Raw genomic sequence first — 19,388 nt, 5'->3', positions numbered from 1 at the left:
ACACACACACACACACACACACACACACACACACAGGTACACACTTATTAGCACGTGTACTCTGCTGCAGCATATGTAAAAGGTTCAAACACATGATCTAACTAAAGAAAAGGTCATTTTATAGTCTATGGGAAATATTTCACTGATAATAAAACAGTTAATGCTCAGTGACCCATATTACAGATACAGTAATACAGTCTACAGTATGTAATGATATATAATGATGTAGATTAGTATTAAGTAACCAACATTAGTTTGATGGGGGGAAATGTGGGGACATATAGCTTGGAAAAACTGCTTTAGGCAACAGAGATGCTTGACAATTTAAAACTATAACTAATTTAGAGTGACCGAAGTACTGTACGCAAGTGAACAGGCATTCTCATGCTTTATGTCACATCTTATACCGTTACTTAAATTTGTCCCTCCCCTAACAGGCCCTTGCGTGACACATTCAGTTTTCCATTCCTACCGCCCGACCTCTTCAAACCCTGTTCTCGTGTACATCGAGTCTCATTACATTTGCTGGGACTTGAGCAGCTCCACAGACAGCAGCAGCTCCTTCATCTGGCTCCTCAGCTCGTCCAGCTGGGAGCTCGGCTCCTCGGGCTCCAGCCGGGCCCTGCTGCTCTGAGAGACGCTGTTCGAGCTCGGGGCTGCTGCAGGGCTCGGCTTGGTCTCGGTGCTGGCCACGGTGGGCTTTTGGAGAGACACTGACTGGGGTAAGGTGTTTGTGGAAGGCTGTGAAGAAAAAAAAAAACAAAACACAAGAGGTAGACAGAGATTCTCTAGGTGTGGACATGTACCGGAGGGATGAACGGCATTTTTTTCAAAACATATTTCCTTATGTGGAAATCACAGATCTGGTGACTGAAGGCCATAGCATGTATGATTCACATAATTCCATACTCATCAAATTATTCAGCGAGCCTTTGTGCAGGGCATTGTCATCCTGGAAGAAATTGCTTCCATTAGGATAGAAATGTTTCATCACACAATAAAGGTGATCACTCAGAATAACCACAATTGGTTTGCAGTGACCTTTTCTGCTAAGGGGACAAATACCATGAAAATTTCACTGTAGCATTACAGAACCACGGGGTCTCCTCACTGTGGGGGGTCCAGCATTCAGGCCTGTATTCTAGTCCTGATGTATGCCACACACGCAGCTGCCTATTTGTCAAGAATAAAGGATGAAGGATGACTCATCCGACCGTTTCACTATAGACCAGTGCTAATGGCTTTTTACATCACTGAACTCTCTACATACATTCTGATGGTCACATGTAGGGTTGTGGCTGGGACTAAATATGGCAACTAGGATTAAATCCATGTTTACATTCATATCCGTCCAGGTATTAAGTGTATTTTGTAACAATTAGTGTATGAAAACCACCACCCAATTCTTATCAGTTCATCCCAGAGTCTAAGTGAATGTTTGTGCCAAATTTGAAGAAATCCCCTCGAGGCGTTCCTGAGATATTGCATTCACTAGAAAAGGACGGACTGACAAACATACGGAGGGGTGGACAAACTTAATAACATAACAAAAACATAATGCCGGCACAGAGACATCAGAAAACTGCACCAGGACGAAGACACCCATTTCATTTGGCTAACTCTGGGTGTCGGAGCTTCGTATCAGTTTCATCTTAAAGTTAGAAAACATGTTTGGACAGAGGACTGTGGATTTCATCAACCATCTGCTATACTGGAGCTGCACTAGAAAGGGATCTGTTCACGGCCAATATGGAGAGGACTAATGATTACAGTGAGCAGTAGCTCGCTCAACATATGTGAGTGTTCTTTTAAGACAGACATGAAAAAACCCTTTATATCTATTTAACAGAATCAGTATTCCCTGTGTCTGTATCTAAAGAATCCCACTGTAACTGTCCATATTATTATCCTAACACCTACTTCAAGCAAAAGTGGTGAAATATCTTCATGAAGGAATCTTTCTTCCCTTGAGTTTCAACAAGTTCAACAACTGCAGTGCCTCCTGCCCCGGAGGGGTCGCATACCTTCTGCTGCTATCTCCCTCTCATCTACACTGGTAAAAATGTTACAAGGGTCAGAATCTCATTTTGAAACAATAAGAGGGTGAGGAGGAGGACACACATGGTCCATGTCCTGTTATTTCACCTCTGAAGGTTGGAGTCATCGGGTTATGAGATCTTCAAGACAGGCTTTACTCTGACTGCTCTGTCTGTCTCTGTGTGTATGTGTTTCTTTTTAACAATAGGGTGGTCGGATGCTGTGCACCCCCAGGTGCACAGCCAGGTCTAATTAGTCTTTGTTACCATGACCAATCCAGACTAGACAGCATCTAAAGCAATTAATGAAATGCTGAAGTGGAAGAGTGAACAGCAGGCGGTGGTCCTCTGTCTCTATCTCCCTCTCTCCATGCTTTCTTCCGTCATAAACACACTGCAGAGAACTGTTTTGAAGTCCGTGAGGTGCCAATTAACCAACATGAGTTTGTGTGTGAGGCTTTTTGTGGCTTTTATGCTGTCGGTACTGTCCCCCAGAAGTTGCTCAAACTCCAGCCTCTAATCCATTAAACGGACAGATCTGACGGCACTGTTTTAAGAATCAGGTGTCGAGTTTCCTCTTTTTTTCTACATATTTTTTTGTTCTTACATTCATTTTTTTGTTGTTTTTCTCCATGCTTTCATTTTTAGTTTCTTTTTTTTCATTTGGCTTTACTTTTGAAATTTTTTGTATTGGTATATATTTATATATCTATATAAAAAAATAACTATGTATACACAGTATACTTTTAATTACACTTATCAGTGACAGCGCTCAGCGTTTTTAAGCAGATATATTATGTACCAAAAGATATTCAGTTTACAATGAAAAACAGGAGAGATCAATATTAGAGATGCACGTGCACCTCCACACAGTTATTCACCTTTTCCCTTTCAATTTTTAACCCATCTGTAGCAACAGAATATATTTCTTATTGTCCATATTGAACTGTCCTGGTGGGAGATCCCGCTGTGAACCATCCTGTTTATTTCTTCTATCTAATGAGGCTTCCCTAGGAGATTTTTCTTGCCTCGTTTTTTTCTTCCTGGCTTTATTTTGATCTGTTGTTTTCTTTTTATCTTGTTATTATAATTATTGTTATTTTGGTCTCTGAATTTGGACAGTGTAACCCCCCCCCCCCCCCCCCCCACACACACTGTATAAACTCCTCTGTGGACGTTTTAATCCTGTCATTTTAATACTTGCATCCCAAGGGTAAAGCATTTGTGATGCGAGGTTAATGGGGAGGCTCAAATTAAACCCAGAGCGACTGGAACCAGGAGGACGAAGGAGGATTTAAATCCACTGCTGTAGTTTAGGTAGAAGAGACAAACAACAGGACTGTCTGGCTTCTTTTTGAGACTTATCCTGTGAAAACTCATACACTGAGCATTACAAAATAATATTCAAATGATATGAGAATTCATATTAGACAGTAGCAGTGGAAGTTCTAGCCCTGAAGAACCCATTGTGTTTGTCTAACCTACAGAGTGGCATTTCTCTCTCCCATAAAACATTGTTGGTAGACTCAAAATCTATATTATCTTCTATTAACAGGGTAGCGTTCAATTTGTAGTGTTTGCCATCTGTAACTATCATGAAGTTGGTGAATAAGGGAGTTACCTTTCTGGTTTCTGCTAGCTTTGGTTTGGCTGCATCCTCTTCATCGATCTTGAAGGATTTTTCCACACTCACTTCCTTGTTGGGCTGCAAGGGAAGAGTTTTCCTTATTGTTTAATTTACATAAGTATTTTCATTTGATTGTCAGTTTACAGCTTCCTGACTGGCTAACCTGACAGATGGAAACCAAAAAACAGATGATAATAGTCTGCCAACCTTCTGGGAAGTGCCTATCCACAGTGACTTCTGACAGCTAATCTTGCACAAGTCACTGCTCCGAAAGGTGAATTGATAAGAGGAAGGCAGGCAATGAGACTCCTGAGTGTCAAAGGCTGTCATTAAATGGCCATTTAAAAGGAGGTGACAGGTTTCAGAAAACTGTGAGCTGAGGGCTGTCAGAGACAACGGAGATCCACGGAGATGCACATGAATTTGAGAAAAGAGTGAGAAAAGAAAAAAAAAAACAAATCTGATATATAAAGAGACACAACAGCAGAAATAAACAAAACTGAGGGAATCCTGGTACACGTTGTGTTGCGGGTGGGTGTCAAACCTAAATGCTCTTTAGGTGCTGCACAAATGCATCTGTAGCATCAGGTATTGAAAACTTTGATTAGATAGCTCCAGATTTAAATCACAATTCTGCCACTTTCAGCTGCTTGTGTTTGCTTAATGTTTAAAATCTGAGAAGCATCTCTGCCCGTCTCTTTTTTTCTTAAATGATGAATATATATTTTGAACTGGCACAAAAAGAAAATTTCATAACATAAAGTATGACCTGAAAATGACTGAGCTCTAACGGCAGCACCATTATCTGTGTGAGCATGCTGATTGCTCAGGTATCCTTACCGAATGTCCTCCACCAAACTGGGCAGGCAGCCTCCTGCCAGGCATCTTTGGTCTGTTAGCGGTGGGGTGAGAGAGCTTCTCCGAGGTAGACGACAAGTCATCAAAACTCATCAGATCTGGTGGAGACAGATGAGAGGGGCAGAGACAGAGGAAGAGATAAGAAAGGAAAATAACAAGAAATGATTGTTTCAGCCGAACGTTTCAGCCATGACTAAGGGAACCTTTCACGGCTGAACTAACATTTCTAATGTAATTTCATTCAATTTAAATGCAATCTAATTGCTCGCAAACAGCGTGGGCACAGGTTTATTTCCTGCCAGCTAATGATATTAGCAAGCAGTGCAGCAGAAAAACACCCATTTATAATGCTCACATATTCAAGTGTGAAATGGTCTATCAAGCAGATAAACACCGTAGTTAACATCAGTGAGATCAGGACATATTTCAGGGAATCAAAACCAGCCACATTAAGAAACAAATAAATAATGATGATGTGCTAAAGACTAAAGACTTTAGTCTAAGACAAACAACATAGGCTTTAAACTGCTTTCAGACTAGGCTCAAAAATACAAGCACCAACTTTCTTTTGTTAAGAAAACTGAGCCAAGTACAGTCTTGAGGCAGTTTTATAGACCCATCAGGACAACTACCACCACCCCACAGATTTCACCTGAAGACCAGCTACAACACAAACACAGTCCAAGAGGTTTACTAAACAAGGTCTGGTACAATATTCAGTTGCACTTTAGAGGTGGGACAAAGAGGAAATGACTTATTCATCCTAAAACATAAAGAGAATGGAGCCAAGTGTAGAAACAAACAAAAAAAAAAATCACAAAGACCCACTGGACAGAGAAAATCAGAGGGCAGCTATGTTCGAGATGCCAGAAAATCCCCCTCTGCCCCGCAGTGCTGCTCAAAACATATCGCAACACAATTCTGCCTGGTGTAAAAGCCTCCTATCTGCAGCCCAGGAGGGTAACAGCTGCGACAGACAGCTTCTGGTATACCACTCTGGGAGCAAACCAGCTGTCACAGATGTTACCCAGGGTGTTGCAAAGAGACGGGGGACATGTATATCTTAAACAAACCACAGGCTCAGAAGTCACAGCCATACAGAAACTGATGCAGGACTCGGGGGGAGCTAGAGAGCCTGGCAGTGAGTGGGCTTGGGTGAGATGTTTCTTGTCTTGCGAGTCTGAAAACTTGCTAAAAAAAAAAACTACTTGAGCCATCCACAGAGAGCAGGAAGCAATACAGCAACATGCCCTCTCTGTCATTATCTCACTGTAATCACACAGACCATCAAAGCGACTGTCAACAGACTCTTATCACACTGGTTGCACAACAGATGGAACCATACACTTAAATGCACATGACACAAAGAAGCTGGCCTGTGGTAACACAGAGAAGCTGACAAGCTAACGTGCAGGGAAATGTTTATGTGTTACTTGGCAGCATTCCAGTCCCAGTCCAGCTGAGGAACTATTTGTGCTGGTGGAGCCAACTAAACAATTAAATAAACAAGCAAATCATTATCTGTTATGGCTTTCTAACTAATAAATGACACTGGTAGAACTGCTGTGTAAAAGCAATATCACACTTGTGGTTGTGCCGTTGTACTGAATATCAGCACGGGTGTGATAATTAGTCTTCCTGGTTTTTAAGGCCATAGAAATGCTGTGCTCTCCATGGCTCTGTTCACAGGCCTTAACGCTCAGGTCTGAAATTGTGAGCATACACATCCTAAGGCAGAATTTCCCCTCTTTGATTCATTAGGCAAGCTGTGGCACCACTAGCACCACTCAGCCACCTAAGCACCATACAAAGATTTAGTTTTCTCTGATGCAGAGGTGTCATTGTTCACCAAGGCAGGTTCTTTTTTCCCCCTCTGTAGAGGAAAGAAGAGTTATACAAGGTAAATGACCTTTGTCCTTATTAGGCCATGTGTGTGTGTTGAACATGAGATTCCTCTTTGTACCTGTAGTGCCTCTTAGCTCCCATTTACGTCTTTCTCTCTGGGCTGAGTAAGACCATATTCTCATCATGGTCCCTTGGATGTGGTGTTGCTAAGAGGCACTACAGGAACAAAGAGGAATCTCGTGTTCAGCGATTGTTTATGGCAAATACTTAAAAGGTCTTAATTCTCATGTTTGGCTTTAATAATTATGAACACATACAGCTCCAAGATTCCATGAAGTGGACTTTCACCATGCTTTGCCAGTTACATGCATGTGTTTTCTGTGGCACTGCAGACCTCCGAGGAAGAGGAAGACTTTTCTTTCACTTTAAAATTAAACTTGTTACTAAATGTTACTAAAACTGGACAGAGTACAGTTCTTAAAATAGAAAGTTAGGAATTAATGCCTGGTTCTCTGCACTGAAGGGAAATAAAAGCCACTGTTTGAGAATTTAGGGTATGCATTTCACAGCTTATGCTTGTTATCGTAAAGTTTGTTTACAAGGGTGTATATATGAGCACACAAATAAAGGGAAGAATGATGCCATTCCCACTTTCGTTATGTAACAGTGAAACACTTTGTCAGCTGCAGTGTAACAGCACTTTGCACCTACCCAGTGGTAAACTGCTTCAGTTACAAAACAGTGGCTGTGGCTGCAGGACAGATTGAATTTTCATGTTCCACAGCAATGTGTGTCAAGACTGGCATGTGGCAAGCAGTGTGGAGTTTTAGCAGCTCTTTCCCACCTTTGCAAGGCATCTATCACAAACACAGAACTCTCCAGTGTACTACCTCCAGGTCAGCTCTATTAAATCCATATCGGATGTCTTTTCTCCGCGACCTCTCCGCCTCCCTTTCCGCTCCCCATGCCTCCATTTTTCATGAAACTCTTCACTTCGACTCTAAACTTTTAATCTTTTCAGTGCTGTCTGTTCATGCTTGTTTTCAGCGACCTTACCGCCTCCTGTCTTTTTTTGATTTCTCTCAGACGCACACTGTCAATTAAAGCTCCACATCTTCCTCTCAGCTTTCACAGTTTTACCGAGTATCTAGATTTTCTATATCGGCAACTTGCAAATAATATACTGTCTTAAATAAATTCTGAAATGAACTTGTTATACAAGAAATGATCGAGAAGCTGGTATAATGTGTAGTAATTCAGGATTCTGAGTGTAGTTTGAAATAGTATGTGCTTTACATACCCATATCCGAGGACTTCTCGCCCCAGTCTCCAGACAGTGTTTTGGGTTTGGTGGGCAATAATGGCTCAAAGTCGGACTTTGGTCGTGTGGAAGGCACCTCTCCATTGTGCCTGCAGTTAAAAGGGAAAAGAAATGGGGGGGGGGGGGGGGGGGGGGACACATCAAATGAGTGAACACCTTCAATCTGTGATGGAAAAGGCCACATCAGCAATCACTGATGTGTACTATAGTAAACTCTGTTCTTTCTATGCAATGGTACTTCTAAAGAATACCTTCAGGTCAAATTGAACAAGGGATAGGACTTACACTGGTGCTGTATGAATAGAAAAGTTCTATAGATTGGTAGTTTGAAATGTCAGTAGTGTTCAGACAGACGCACAAAAACACGTCATGGATGAAGCGGTGTCTGACTGAGACACACGGGGATAAAAGACTTACTTGAGGTTTGGCGAGGGAAGAGGCTTGTCGGGCCTCTTCGGTGGGATGGCTCCCTGTTTGCCTTTCCCTGGAGGGGGGATCGGCTTCTTGGGTGGGACCACTGGTGCTGCAGGCTTGGATGGTTTGTGATCTGGCGTAGGCTTGTCAACTGAAAAAGAAGAGAAAGATGAGATGAGATGAGAGCACGGTTGACAAAATGAGAGAAAAGAAAATGAGAGAAAAGAAAAAAAGGGAGAAAAGAAAAGGAACTACAACAGAGAGAGGAAGGAAGGAAGAGACAGATTTAGTGTCTAGTTGAAACATTTTTAATTAAACGATCCCTTCACTGTGGATAGTCAACAAGGACCGTATCTCCACGAGGACATTTAAACTGACAAAAATAAATGTCACCTTACAGCCAATCAACTTTACAATTACACGCAGTATTTGACACGCAGTAATTGAGGTTAACTGAAGTAAGTCATTTTAAGTCTGAGTCACAAAAAGTCAATTTGTTTTTTTTGTTTTTGCTTTTGTGCTGAACTGAAATGACTTGGACAAATTTGTCCACTGCTGAGCTTAGTCAATATTCAGCCTTATTATCTTGTTTACCTAATGATGGCCTTTTGTTCTATCTGCAGTAGTTCTGACTGGTGAGTGCAATTATGGGGGAGATGCTCAGAGAGCGCAGGGATTAACACACAAAAATCCCATAAAGCATTATGAAGTGCTGTAGCACAGCGGTGGAAACACATAAACTGACAGCAATCAACCTCTCAAACCTCCCGTCAACCAATTTGCCTGCAGTCTGAACACCATGCACGACAGCTTTGCCTTTACATGTAAATCACAACATACACGAAGCGTGTGACTTAAATGTCCATTGAAGCTTCTGTTCCACCGAGGAGACGAGAAATCGCACCATCGGATCCGTGTGGAGCGATGAGGAGGCTGTAACCTTCCTCCAATCAATACGTTTGACTGGCATGCTTCTTACTACGTCATCTTGTCGCACCCTCTTCTTCTGAAATTGTTTAATGGCACCTTACTGGAACATTAGCACCACTAACTAATTATCTTGACAAACCAAAGGATTAAATATACATAATGGTGCTGGGGAAAAATGCGCATTAATTTGCATTTTCTTGCATGGAGTTTCACAGAATTTGGCCAAATTTGTGAAAATTTGTGGAAATCTAGCTCCTTCTTGTGTGTGTCTTTGTATCACTTTGTTCCATCCAACACTTTCTAACACAAGCGAAAAATGAGGGAAAAATAACCTAATCTCTTCTCTGCCTTCTTTTATTTATCAAACAACACTTACAGTGAAAAAGTAAACCTGTTGTGAGACAACTGAATGAGTGTAAAATATAGTCAAAGCAATGCTTGATTTTTTCAGGCTGATTCCATGAGGCCTCAAAAATGTAATCCCTGATATTGACATATAGGGTTTAAAAACATCTGATAACTATATATATATATATATATATATATATATATATATATATATATATATATATATATATATATATATATATATATATTTTTTTTTTTTTTTTTTTTTTTTTTTTTTTTAAATAAAATACATAAAAAACAATCCTGATAGAGGTTTTTCTTCAAATTGTGACCATGAATCATCCTGAGCAGGACATTTAACAGTTGAAAATTATTTTCCAAATGACCTTAAACCAAATCTGGCATTTCTAAACTGACAGTTCCTGTTACCAGTTGGCACATGCAGTGCACTAGAGATGGCTATCATTAAGATTTTATGGACACCACTACTAAAAAAGTTTTTTTGTTTTTAGAAAAGGATTATTCACCCTTGTAAACTTATTAATCTTGTGGTTTATATATATTTCCATGATTTGTTTACAAAAACAAATTCACTATATAAACTCAATAATACTTCCTGGGTAATTAACCTAAAAATCAAAATAAAATAGATGATTTTCTTGACATTAAAACATTAAATGGAGTCTGACAGGAATGAGGACCACTGTCGACCTACCACTTACTTTCTTACTTTCTCTCTTTCGCTCTCTCTGTTTTTAGGGAAGATGGTTGATAATTGCTGTTTAATACATCACTCCATTTGTCAATTACTGATTCTCCTTGAGATTCTCTTTAAAGAAGAATTTAGAAACGTCAACAGGCTGCTTCAATAACTCCATTAAAATGTGATTATTTATAATATTCATTACTCTCTTTTAATTGATTGTGTGTTTTATTTTTATTTAAATATGACAATATAGTTTAAAGATGCCAAATATAAATATTTACCTGCCTATATCGTTCTAAAAAAGCCTTTCGAACACAGGTGTTAGAAAATTGTTTTATCATGTAATATTCAGCTCGTGCAGTAATTAGCTCTTTTTCCACAACACAGCTGCCGTGTGAAGTCTGCATCCCTGTTTATCTGCCAGTCCCTTCACACTGAACTCTAACTAAGCCTTGTGGGACTCTTTGAGAAAAGATCTCAGATCCCCGAGGACCTCCTGGGAAACAAGTGGAGGGAAAAAGAAAAGAAAAAGAGAGACTGGTGTAACAAACAAGAATGCAGAGGCAGTGGAACGAAAAAGCAAAAGTGATAACAGAGCAGCACAATTAGGGTAGAAAGAGGAGGACTCAAAGGCTGCTGGAGCCAGCTAAGTGGTGCTAATAACACCAATTACTAAAGTGAAGACCTGCATAAAAAAAAAAAAAAAAAAAAGATCTTGCAGAGTAGGAAACGGAGAAAGAAACGAGAGTGAGTGGGCACATGCATCTGCACTTTGTGACTAACACTTTACTGTGTCAGAAAAGGTTAAAGCAGAGATGTGAAACATCAGTCTAAGGGTGCCAACATCAAACCCTGCAGGCACAACGGTGCTTTATTTACCATATTAGAAGAAAACAGATAAACAACTGATCAGTGTGTTCACTGTGACAGTGCTACAAAAAAATGATTGTTCATCGCTGGTGACCTGGAAGAAATGATGTCGATGCTGCTGCTCCTTTACCTTCACTGTAAATGGCACCGTACTTTACTACAACCTGCCATCTATACAATAATTTTTATTACAATTTTCTTTCTTTCTTTCTTTTTTTTTTTAAATACAAGACCTGAACAGGCTTGCTGCCACAAATAATTTACAACTTGAGCCCATGATTGGCTCACTCAGAGTGAAATCTGGCTGCTATTTTTTTATATTTTCACTAAAACCAAAATGTTTTCAGTGACTGACGGCTAGAAAAACTCACATGGGAAGCACAGAAAATGAGAATCCATATTTCATTTTCCATACTGAGATGTGCTTCGCTGACAACCAGACCTGCTTCTAAACCAGACACGATATGAGTCCAGTAAAACAAACTATAGCGTTTAGACTGACTGATGAACTCATTTACTGTTTCCATTTTTAGGAGTCCTAATTAGACCAAAACATATGTAATCCATCTATACTCAACGAAGGAAGGACGTTAACTAAATTAACAATGATGTAGCTCACGGTCAACAACTGTCAAATCAGATACTTGCATGACGTTTATGCTCTAAATGCTGCACGTCGCAGCATCTAGAGGGGAGGCTTGGCGTGTTTAATATGTGGAGATAAACGCTATTGAAATGACTGACTGTGACATTAAAAAGAAAAAAAAAAGATTTACATGCTTCAGTGGCACTGAGCTTTAATCGCTGTTGGGATGAACCACATGTTAGCAAATATCTAAAGGAAGAAGGAGATTGGTTTCTCTGCTGTGAATGATGGATGCACAAATAATTTGAAGTTTTAATATTGACAAAAAAAAGCTGAATTCTAAACAGACACTAATTAGTTCATAATTCAAAAGATGATGCAGCAGTTTAGGCAAGTTGTTGCAGACACACAGACATACACGTATTCTTGTACTGAATTCGTGTGGACCCATTTCTCTAACCACAACTATTACAACTGAACCCCAACAACGCACGCACACGCTCATTTCCTGTGTCTGGAGAAACCAGAAACTGCACTGACAGAACATCTCCTTATCAAGAGTGACTTGACAGAGCTCACTTCAACATGTGATGTGATTACACATATGCTTCCTGCAGTCACACAACATCCACTACTTAAGTAAACTGTATGTTTAAATAGGGAAATTATTAACTATTACTACCTGTTATAGCTATTAATCATTCATTAATTCATTAATTTCCTCAAACTTAATTTTCCGCCCTATTCGTTTTTCTCATAGCTTCAAAACAGTGGTGCTGTTAGCACACACGTTTATTTCATATTGTACGGCTTGTGTCTGTGCTGGTTTTTAAGAAAGTTTAAAACTTTAAAATAACCAAAAAGTATTACTAAGTTGCATGTAGATCAAGAAAAGTATGACTACTCACCATGAAATTTAAAAATAGTGAAATTACTTAACTATCCCTTAACCATCTGTAAAATACCTGAACAATAAAAATCTGACAAACCTCTGAAAGTTATCAGTAAAGTATCTGAAACATTTCTAGTAAAATATGCTAAAAAATAGTGTTAAATAAGCAGAGTGCAGGCAGAAGTCAGATGAACCAAAAAATAGAAAAAAAAAACACAAACTAGGAACCACAGGGAGAGTTTAGGCAGAAACAAATTTGCATCTCAAAACTTCTGTCTCAGACTTTTATCGGTCAGACTGGTAACTCAGCAGCATCAGAAAATGATTCTTTAAGCCTGTCTTTTCTAAACTTGTCTTGAGACAAACATTTCACTTGTATTTACAGCTTAAGGGCTTCATAGGGAAAGAGAGGGAATGATTTTTGGTCCTTGCTAAGGGAGCAATAACTGTCACTGAGCAAGGACTCATTCGTAAGTGCTCAAATCATTTTTAGGCAGATCAAACTCACACTGCTGCAAACAGCCCAGAATGCACAGTAATGCCATTCTCATAGGAGCATTACTAGAGTCACACATGATGCAAAGGAGTAAAGAGGAAGAGTGCCATTGCAACAGCGTCTTGAGCAAGAGACTCCAATGTCTTAATCTGACTGTGAGATTTGCTCCTCAAATGAAAAATACCTTGAGGGAGAGCAGCTTGAGCTCCTGCAGATGAGGGAAGCAGCTTAGAGAACAAAAATAAGAGAGATAAATACGCTGAAAGTAGTAGAAGAAAGAGTGTAGAGCCAAGGCTCAGGAAGGCCAAGATGGAGGGAAATGAATGAGGGTGGTCGGTCTACTCCCTCCCCTGGTCAACAGTGGAGTTAGGGGCGACAAGGACCACAGGGTATGAGAAATGAAGCTGTCGACGTAAGGAGGAGAGGACAGAGAAGTAGGAGGATGAGATGAGACTGGGAGGGTGTAGAGGGATGTGACAAAATAAAAAAGGACAGGAGAGTCCTACTGTACCTCTGTCCTCTGGCCTGATGGGATGAGGCTTCTTGTCGGCACTGGGAACCTCCGGTTTGAGAGCTGAGAAACGAAACATGGTCCAAAGAGAGTCACCTCGTCTGTCTGACCCGACTGATTCAAGACTCAACAGACAATAAGAAGGAACACAAACTTTCACAAGTACAATTATACACATAAAAAAAAACCCTCTCCTCTCTGACACCCACACACACACACACTGCCCTCTACTAGCTACTGAGACAGACAGCTCCGTGCATATAGATCCATTTTTATGTCTGTCTCACATACTGTATATTTAAAAAAAAAAGAAAGAAAACTCAGACAGGAAGTGGTGCACAGACTCATATTCAGTGATGTCTCAGAAGAAACAGACACACACAACCAACTGAAACACTCTGCAGTGGTGAAAGGATACAAATGCAAATTCTGTGTTACTTCCTGTGCAGACAGGAGGACAATGATGCAACTGTGCATTCTGCAAACTGTAGATTTCAGTGCTGACATCAAACACTACCACTTTGAAGGGAACACTGATCGGCCACGAAAAACAAAGGCAATGACATCTTTGACTTTGGGAAAAGGAAAAGCAGAAAGCCTTTTAGGAAAGCACTTTAATCCACTCTTCATCCATTTGCTCCTCTCCTGCAGTCTGCGATCACAGAAATGGTAATTTAACAAAGCCGAATTCCCCATGAAGCTGCTCTCATTTATATGTTTTTCTGCTCCTGTTCTGGCAACAGAACACGGAAATTCCCATTAAGACCACACGTTAACCAGCAGTCACCTCCAGGTCATTTCCAAGCTGCTGCTCTGCTCAGCTAAACCCCTGATTTTCTGATAAAATCACCAATTGCCTGTGCTGTGATCTCCACCATATTTCTGTGCAAAATGATCACTCACAGAGAAAGTTAGAGGCTCCTTCATGTTTGTCAGCTGCTGTACAGTCAATTGAAAAAAAAAAAAAAAGGTGCTACAGGGGTCTAAGTCTGTAAATCTGTTAAAGCAAGTTTAGCAAGGTGCTAAACTAGCAACGCTGTGTGCAAACAAGCCCCTGATGACGCAAAAGGAAATGTTTGTATCACTTCATTTTGAAAAAGCAACAGCCAGGGGGGAAACTCCAACATTAAGCTGGCGAGCCAAAGGTGTCCCTCGTTCGCCTCGCTGCTGCGGTCCAGCCAAAAACAAACAAACAAACAATCGGCCCCTGTGCATGTACATTCTCCTGCTCTGCTCCACCGGACGACTCTGCTGTGATATTCTAAAACTATCCCATAATGGATCACACAGCCTATGTTATTAGCCCACCATGATCTAACCCGCTGACATGGTGTCTTTATGAGGAAAACATCGATCCGTATATAATTTACTAAACCCTGAAACAACACTTGCTGTTTAAGTGTAAATGAGAAAACTGCCATTAAATACACAAATTCACAAACACTACAATTACAGATCAGTGCACCTTTGCATATCCCACTGATTATAAAAGTTTTTGACATTAAGTGTGCTTTTGTTGGTGAACCAGGGTGTTCCACTGCAAGTAGCACCCTTCCCTCACACTCAACACTGAGCTGATGGCATTTAATGAGGCAGCGGGTGTAAAGTGTTCCTTACCTATGCTTTTTGATGGTGGAGGTGGCTTCTTTGGCTTCTGAGAGAAAGAGAAAGAGAGAAGAAAACCAGGTCAGAGTGACTTCAAAGTGGATGATGACTCATTAGCGCACATTGACATCTATTAACTCTAACACAGAGAACCCCCGACCTGGAGAAACGCACAACAAATTAGGTTTGGTCTAAGCAAGGAAAATCTAATGATATCCGAGATTAAATCCTAGAACTCAAACCTTTTATGGCAAGGGAAAACAAATTTAGCAAATATGTATATAGAGCAGCATTCACTTTTAATGCAACACGTGTCTGGACCAAATTCCCCCGGCAACTTGAGATCTAATGCAACGCTCAGCTCTGTTAAATCAAAACTTATGACTTTTCTGTTTACCACTGCCTTTTATTTACCGTAATCAAATTCGGGACTATATCTTCATATTGCACATTGCTCTGTAACTTTGATGTCATTTCATTCGCCCACTTTATCAGTTTTACTCTATTTAAGCTTATTTTCATATTTAGTTTTACTCTTTTAAATCCTATTTGCATGTGGCTTTTTATATTACCGTGTGTTTCTTTTATATTTATGTTTAGTAATTCATTTAGTTTGCGTTTCCATTTATGTCTCCTGTAAAGAACTTTGATGTGCGTTGTTGTTGAGAGGGGTTATACAGGCAGACTTGTTCGCTCAGATTGTAGATAAAGATAAAGATTAATGTTTTATTCACACTTGTATCTCTCATTCACAGCAGCACATATGTATGAAAACCTTTCCCTTCAGCTGATAAGCAGCCATTTGTATTTGACAGATACACCATCTACAGTCTCCAATTTCAGTGGCAGGTCTCGTCAAAGTGTGATGAAACATGTCAGAACCATTGTGGTTACCTGAATTCAACCTTGTGGCAAAAGCCCAAGGATGTTACAAAACATCAACATAAACTTCTGTGCTCATGTCAGATCACAGTATGCCACACAGCCTGGGAGATGAGGACATCTTCAGGACACACGTGGTTCACTGAGTTCCATGATAACTTAAAAAAAAAAAAAATTACATAACTGAAATGTCCTTTTCACATCACTGGACTCAGTCAGGGATGTCAGCTGCAGACCCTCTGCTCATATCCTCATCAAACTTTGTTTCCAGGGTAACAGATATCTGTATGTCTGACAAAAAGTCCAGTCTGAAGCATCACTAACAGACCTGTGGCTGTGATGAGGCAGAGCAGGATCATGTCTGTTCATACAACTGTGTCAATTAAACCTTATAACAGTGTGACTGGAAGCAAGAATTTGCTATAAAAAGAAAGAAAAAGGTTTGCAAAGACTTTTGTTCATTACCAGTTTCACAGTTGTGATAACATCAAAATGAATGCAATGGGACTGTAAACAAAAATAAACAAGCAAGTCAACCAAGTAAACAGTAAAATTAGAAATGAGTGAAACAGTCCAATTTTTGTTTCATTAATACTACAACAACTGTCTCATTACAAGTGTATGGTCATACACACATTAGTAACCTGAGTTTATTATACTCATGCTCAAACATGAGAAACCTGATTATTCATATCTGTGGGGACATGATCATAACAGCAGCTGAGAATGAACTGTTTGATCTCAGTTGCATTTACTGCTCTGCTGGATAAATACTGTCCATCACCAGCAATAATGCTCACACTTCATTTTCCTTCTTTCAAAAGCAAAATGAAGTGTGCTGCATTACACTGTGACAGCTGGCAATCACAAGCTGCCATGAAAAATAAAGTTAATGTAACTTTTGGGGGTTTTTTTTGTTTTTGTTTTTTATGTGGCAAAATGGAAAAGGTACAATAAATTTCACTGAACAAATCTCACCACAACACTCACTTTGGGAGGGATTTTTTTTTCTGGCCTTAACATTTACATAGTTTGACTTGGACATCAATGTCTTGATCAATATCACTGTAATCTCTTTCCACGGCGAGTCAGAGACCCTGTGGGCTGAATAATCTGCAACGGCTGGCTGACGCCCGATAGTCATTAAATAAGCAAGCCATTTACAATCCAGTCACACTATATAAACCCACTGAGTCTTGCACATTAACAGGAACACACTTTTTTCCCCCCAATTAAATATCATCCTGCCGCAGGGATAAATTTCTTTTTTACTTTCACACCTATATAAACAAACATTTTCAATTATTTCTTCATGTTAGAGAGAGATATGTTACACACAGAGACGCTTCACTGAATCAGATCAGTGTGAAGCATCACAGCTTGATTAACTGAATTTTGATAAGTAACGGGTAACACTAAATTGAATGCCTCCAGAACTAATGAATGAAATTAACCTCATTGTATTCAGCTGTGTGCAGTGTCTTAACTACCCAACATGGAAATAAAAAAATCACCTTATATAAGAATACGAGAAGTGAGTTCATCTGTGGGCATAACAGTGTAAGGGGGGGGGGGGTTTCTGCAGTTCCTCTGTGCTCTAATCTCCTCTGTCACTCCCACACCTTCCTACGCTGTCAAAGTCCCTGCCTTTACAATTCTGACATCACCACATCTGACCAATCACCTTTCTGCCTGCATCTGAAAATGGGAAAACAATCTGCTTGAGGGTTGAGGCTTGTTGATGGCTACATTAGGCATCACATAATAATACAAGAATCTCAGACTGAACTGTAAGCAGTCAAGTTGCACTGTGGGTAATCTAATGGTCAGTCTGACACGTGGTAGGACTTTGATTCTAAATGTGTGGACTTACTTTAAATAAAGCATTGATCTGACGGCCAAATTTTCCCAGTGTTTAAGCCACAGGGGCTGTTCAGTGACAGTATCAGGATGATCAAGCTTCTCATTACTGTGACCCTCGACTTTCCATCCACACTTTGACTAATAGATAATATGGGCAAATCAGTATAGTGCTCTGCTGGACGAAGTAAACACTCTCTGATTTAAAGTTCATACAGTTTATTTCTCTCAGTGTTCATTTTGTCAACAAAAACTATGATGAAAAATATGAATTGATGACCTTTGTTCATGACAAAAATAACACTACAACTCAATGGTCAAAGTTTATTTAGCTGCTCGACCTAATGCACAGCCGTTAATAAGAAGCATCTTGGATTCAGTAACTTTCTGCCTCAGTCAGTAATGTTATCTGATGTTGCCGATTCATTGAAGAAAAAGATTTATGGACTAGACTCTTATGAAATCCACTGGGAGTTCAGCTACTGTAGATAAGATAAGCTAGATAAGCTACTGTAACTTTGTAGTAACTTTATGTGCTGTGGATGTGGATGTAACATAAGATTTACTTTCAGTTGGTTATCTTTCGTGTTGCTATGGGAAGGAATGAGTAATTTGCAAGATTAATGTCCACAGTCGAATCTTCCTCGAGATGTTATCTAAAGAAATATCGCTGTTATCTAATGTTTTCCTGGTTAATAAGCGAGTGAATCCAGCTTATGAACAGCTCACTGCTCTACACTGAAGAGAACAGGTAGTTGCTGTAATACCAGGTGAGCAGGACTGACAGGGTGTGAGAGGTTCTGCCCAAACAGTCATTTTGCTCAGTGGATTTTACTGAGGAGAGTCAGTCTGCCATATTACAGCAGACCGGAGCGATACGGACACTGAGTGTGTACACATATAAAACAGTGCCTTTTTCACTAACCTTGCGAACACCTGTAAACACGGTGATTGTGGCATCTAAATTAAAAATGCATAATAAAATGATATTAATATGTTTTTAGGTATTGTTGCCTAGAAGTGGACTAAAACTTCCAAGGTTAAAGGCTAAAATCAAGGCTAAAATTAAATCAATGGGCCTCATCTGTTGCCATGGCAGCGGACTTGCCTCAGAACTCCCTCTCCCTCAGGTATCATGGCACTCGTTGTCAGTGTGTGTGTGATCAAAATGTGTCATCCTTAACTCCTACTACTACAAAGCTTCAATCATCATGGGCGCTGCTGGCTTACCTCCTCTGACTCCTGCTTGGGCGACGGTTTCACTGACCCTCTTGACGTGAGAGACTGAAACATGAGCACACAGACACACAATATAATTATGTACATCATCGATGAAATAGCTCAAATCACTTTTTTTTCGCGTGAACATGAAGAACAGTGGGGGGCGAGAAATTAGACAGACTGAACCCCCGGCACAGAACAGACACACACACAAACACACTGTCGGCTCACATGCTATTAACATGACCTGACGACCCTTTTCAAAAGCTGCTTCACCGATCATTACAGATGCCTAGAAGAGACTTCTTAGCAATAAGCTCTTTACCCTAAAAGACATCTGGCTGATTATCAAGAGGTCTTACTGCCCATGTGGAAAAGCC

The 19,388-nt window shown here is 40.1% G+C and overlaps 1 protein-coding gene across 3 annotated transcripts in view; it reads right to left on the bottom strand.

The window, feature by feature from the left end:
- Window positions 1-19,388, bottom strand: part of LOC121199363 (CD2-associated protein) — a 49,526-nt gene that overhangs the window by 6,177 nt on the left and 23,961 nt on the right. For 2 of the 3 annotated variants that reach the window (XM_041063969.1, XM_041063967.1), the window contains exons 10-17: window positions 19,018-19,071; window positions 15,058-15,094; window positions 13,441-13,503; window positions 8,105-8,252; window positions 7,667-7,776; window positions 4,504-4,619; window positions 3,658-3,741; window positions 521-741 (exon numbers count right to left, since the gene is read on the bottom strand). In XM_041063969.1, the coding sequence (XP_040919903.1) occupies window positions 521-741; window positions 3,658-3,741; window positions 4,504-4,619; window positions 7,667-7,776; window positions 8,105-8,252; window positions 13,441-13,503; window positions 15,058-15,094; window positions 19,018-19,071 (833 nt within the window). The remainder of the gene's footprint in view (window positions 1-520; window positions 742-3,657; window positions 3,742-4,503; window positions 4,620-7,666; window positions 7,777-8,104; window positions 8,253-13,440; window positions 13,504-15,057; window positions 15,095-19,017; window positions 19,072-19,388) is intronic. The other variant, XM_041063968.1, reaches the window with a different exon arrangement.

Source organism: Toxotes jaculatrix, chromosome 19, assembly GCF_017976425.1.
Source record: "Toxotes jaculatrix isolate fToxJac2 chromosome 19, fToxJac2.pri, whole genome shotgun sequence".
Classification (NCBI taxonomy): Eukaryota; Metazoa; Chordata; class Actinopteri; family Toxotidae; genus Toxotes; species Toxotes jaculatrix.
This window is presented reverse-complemented; position numbering and strand designations above follow the sequence as displayed.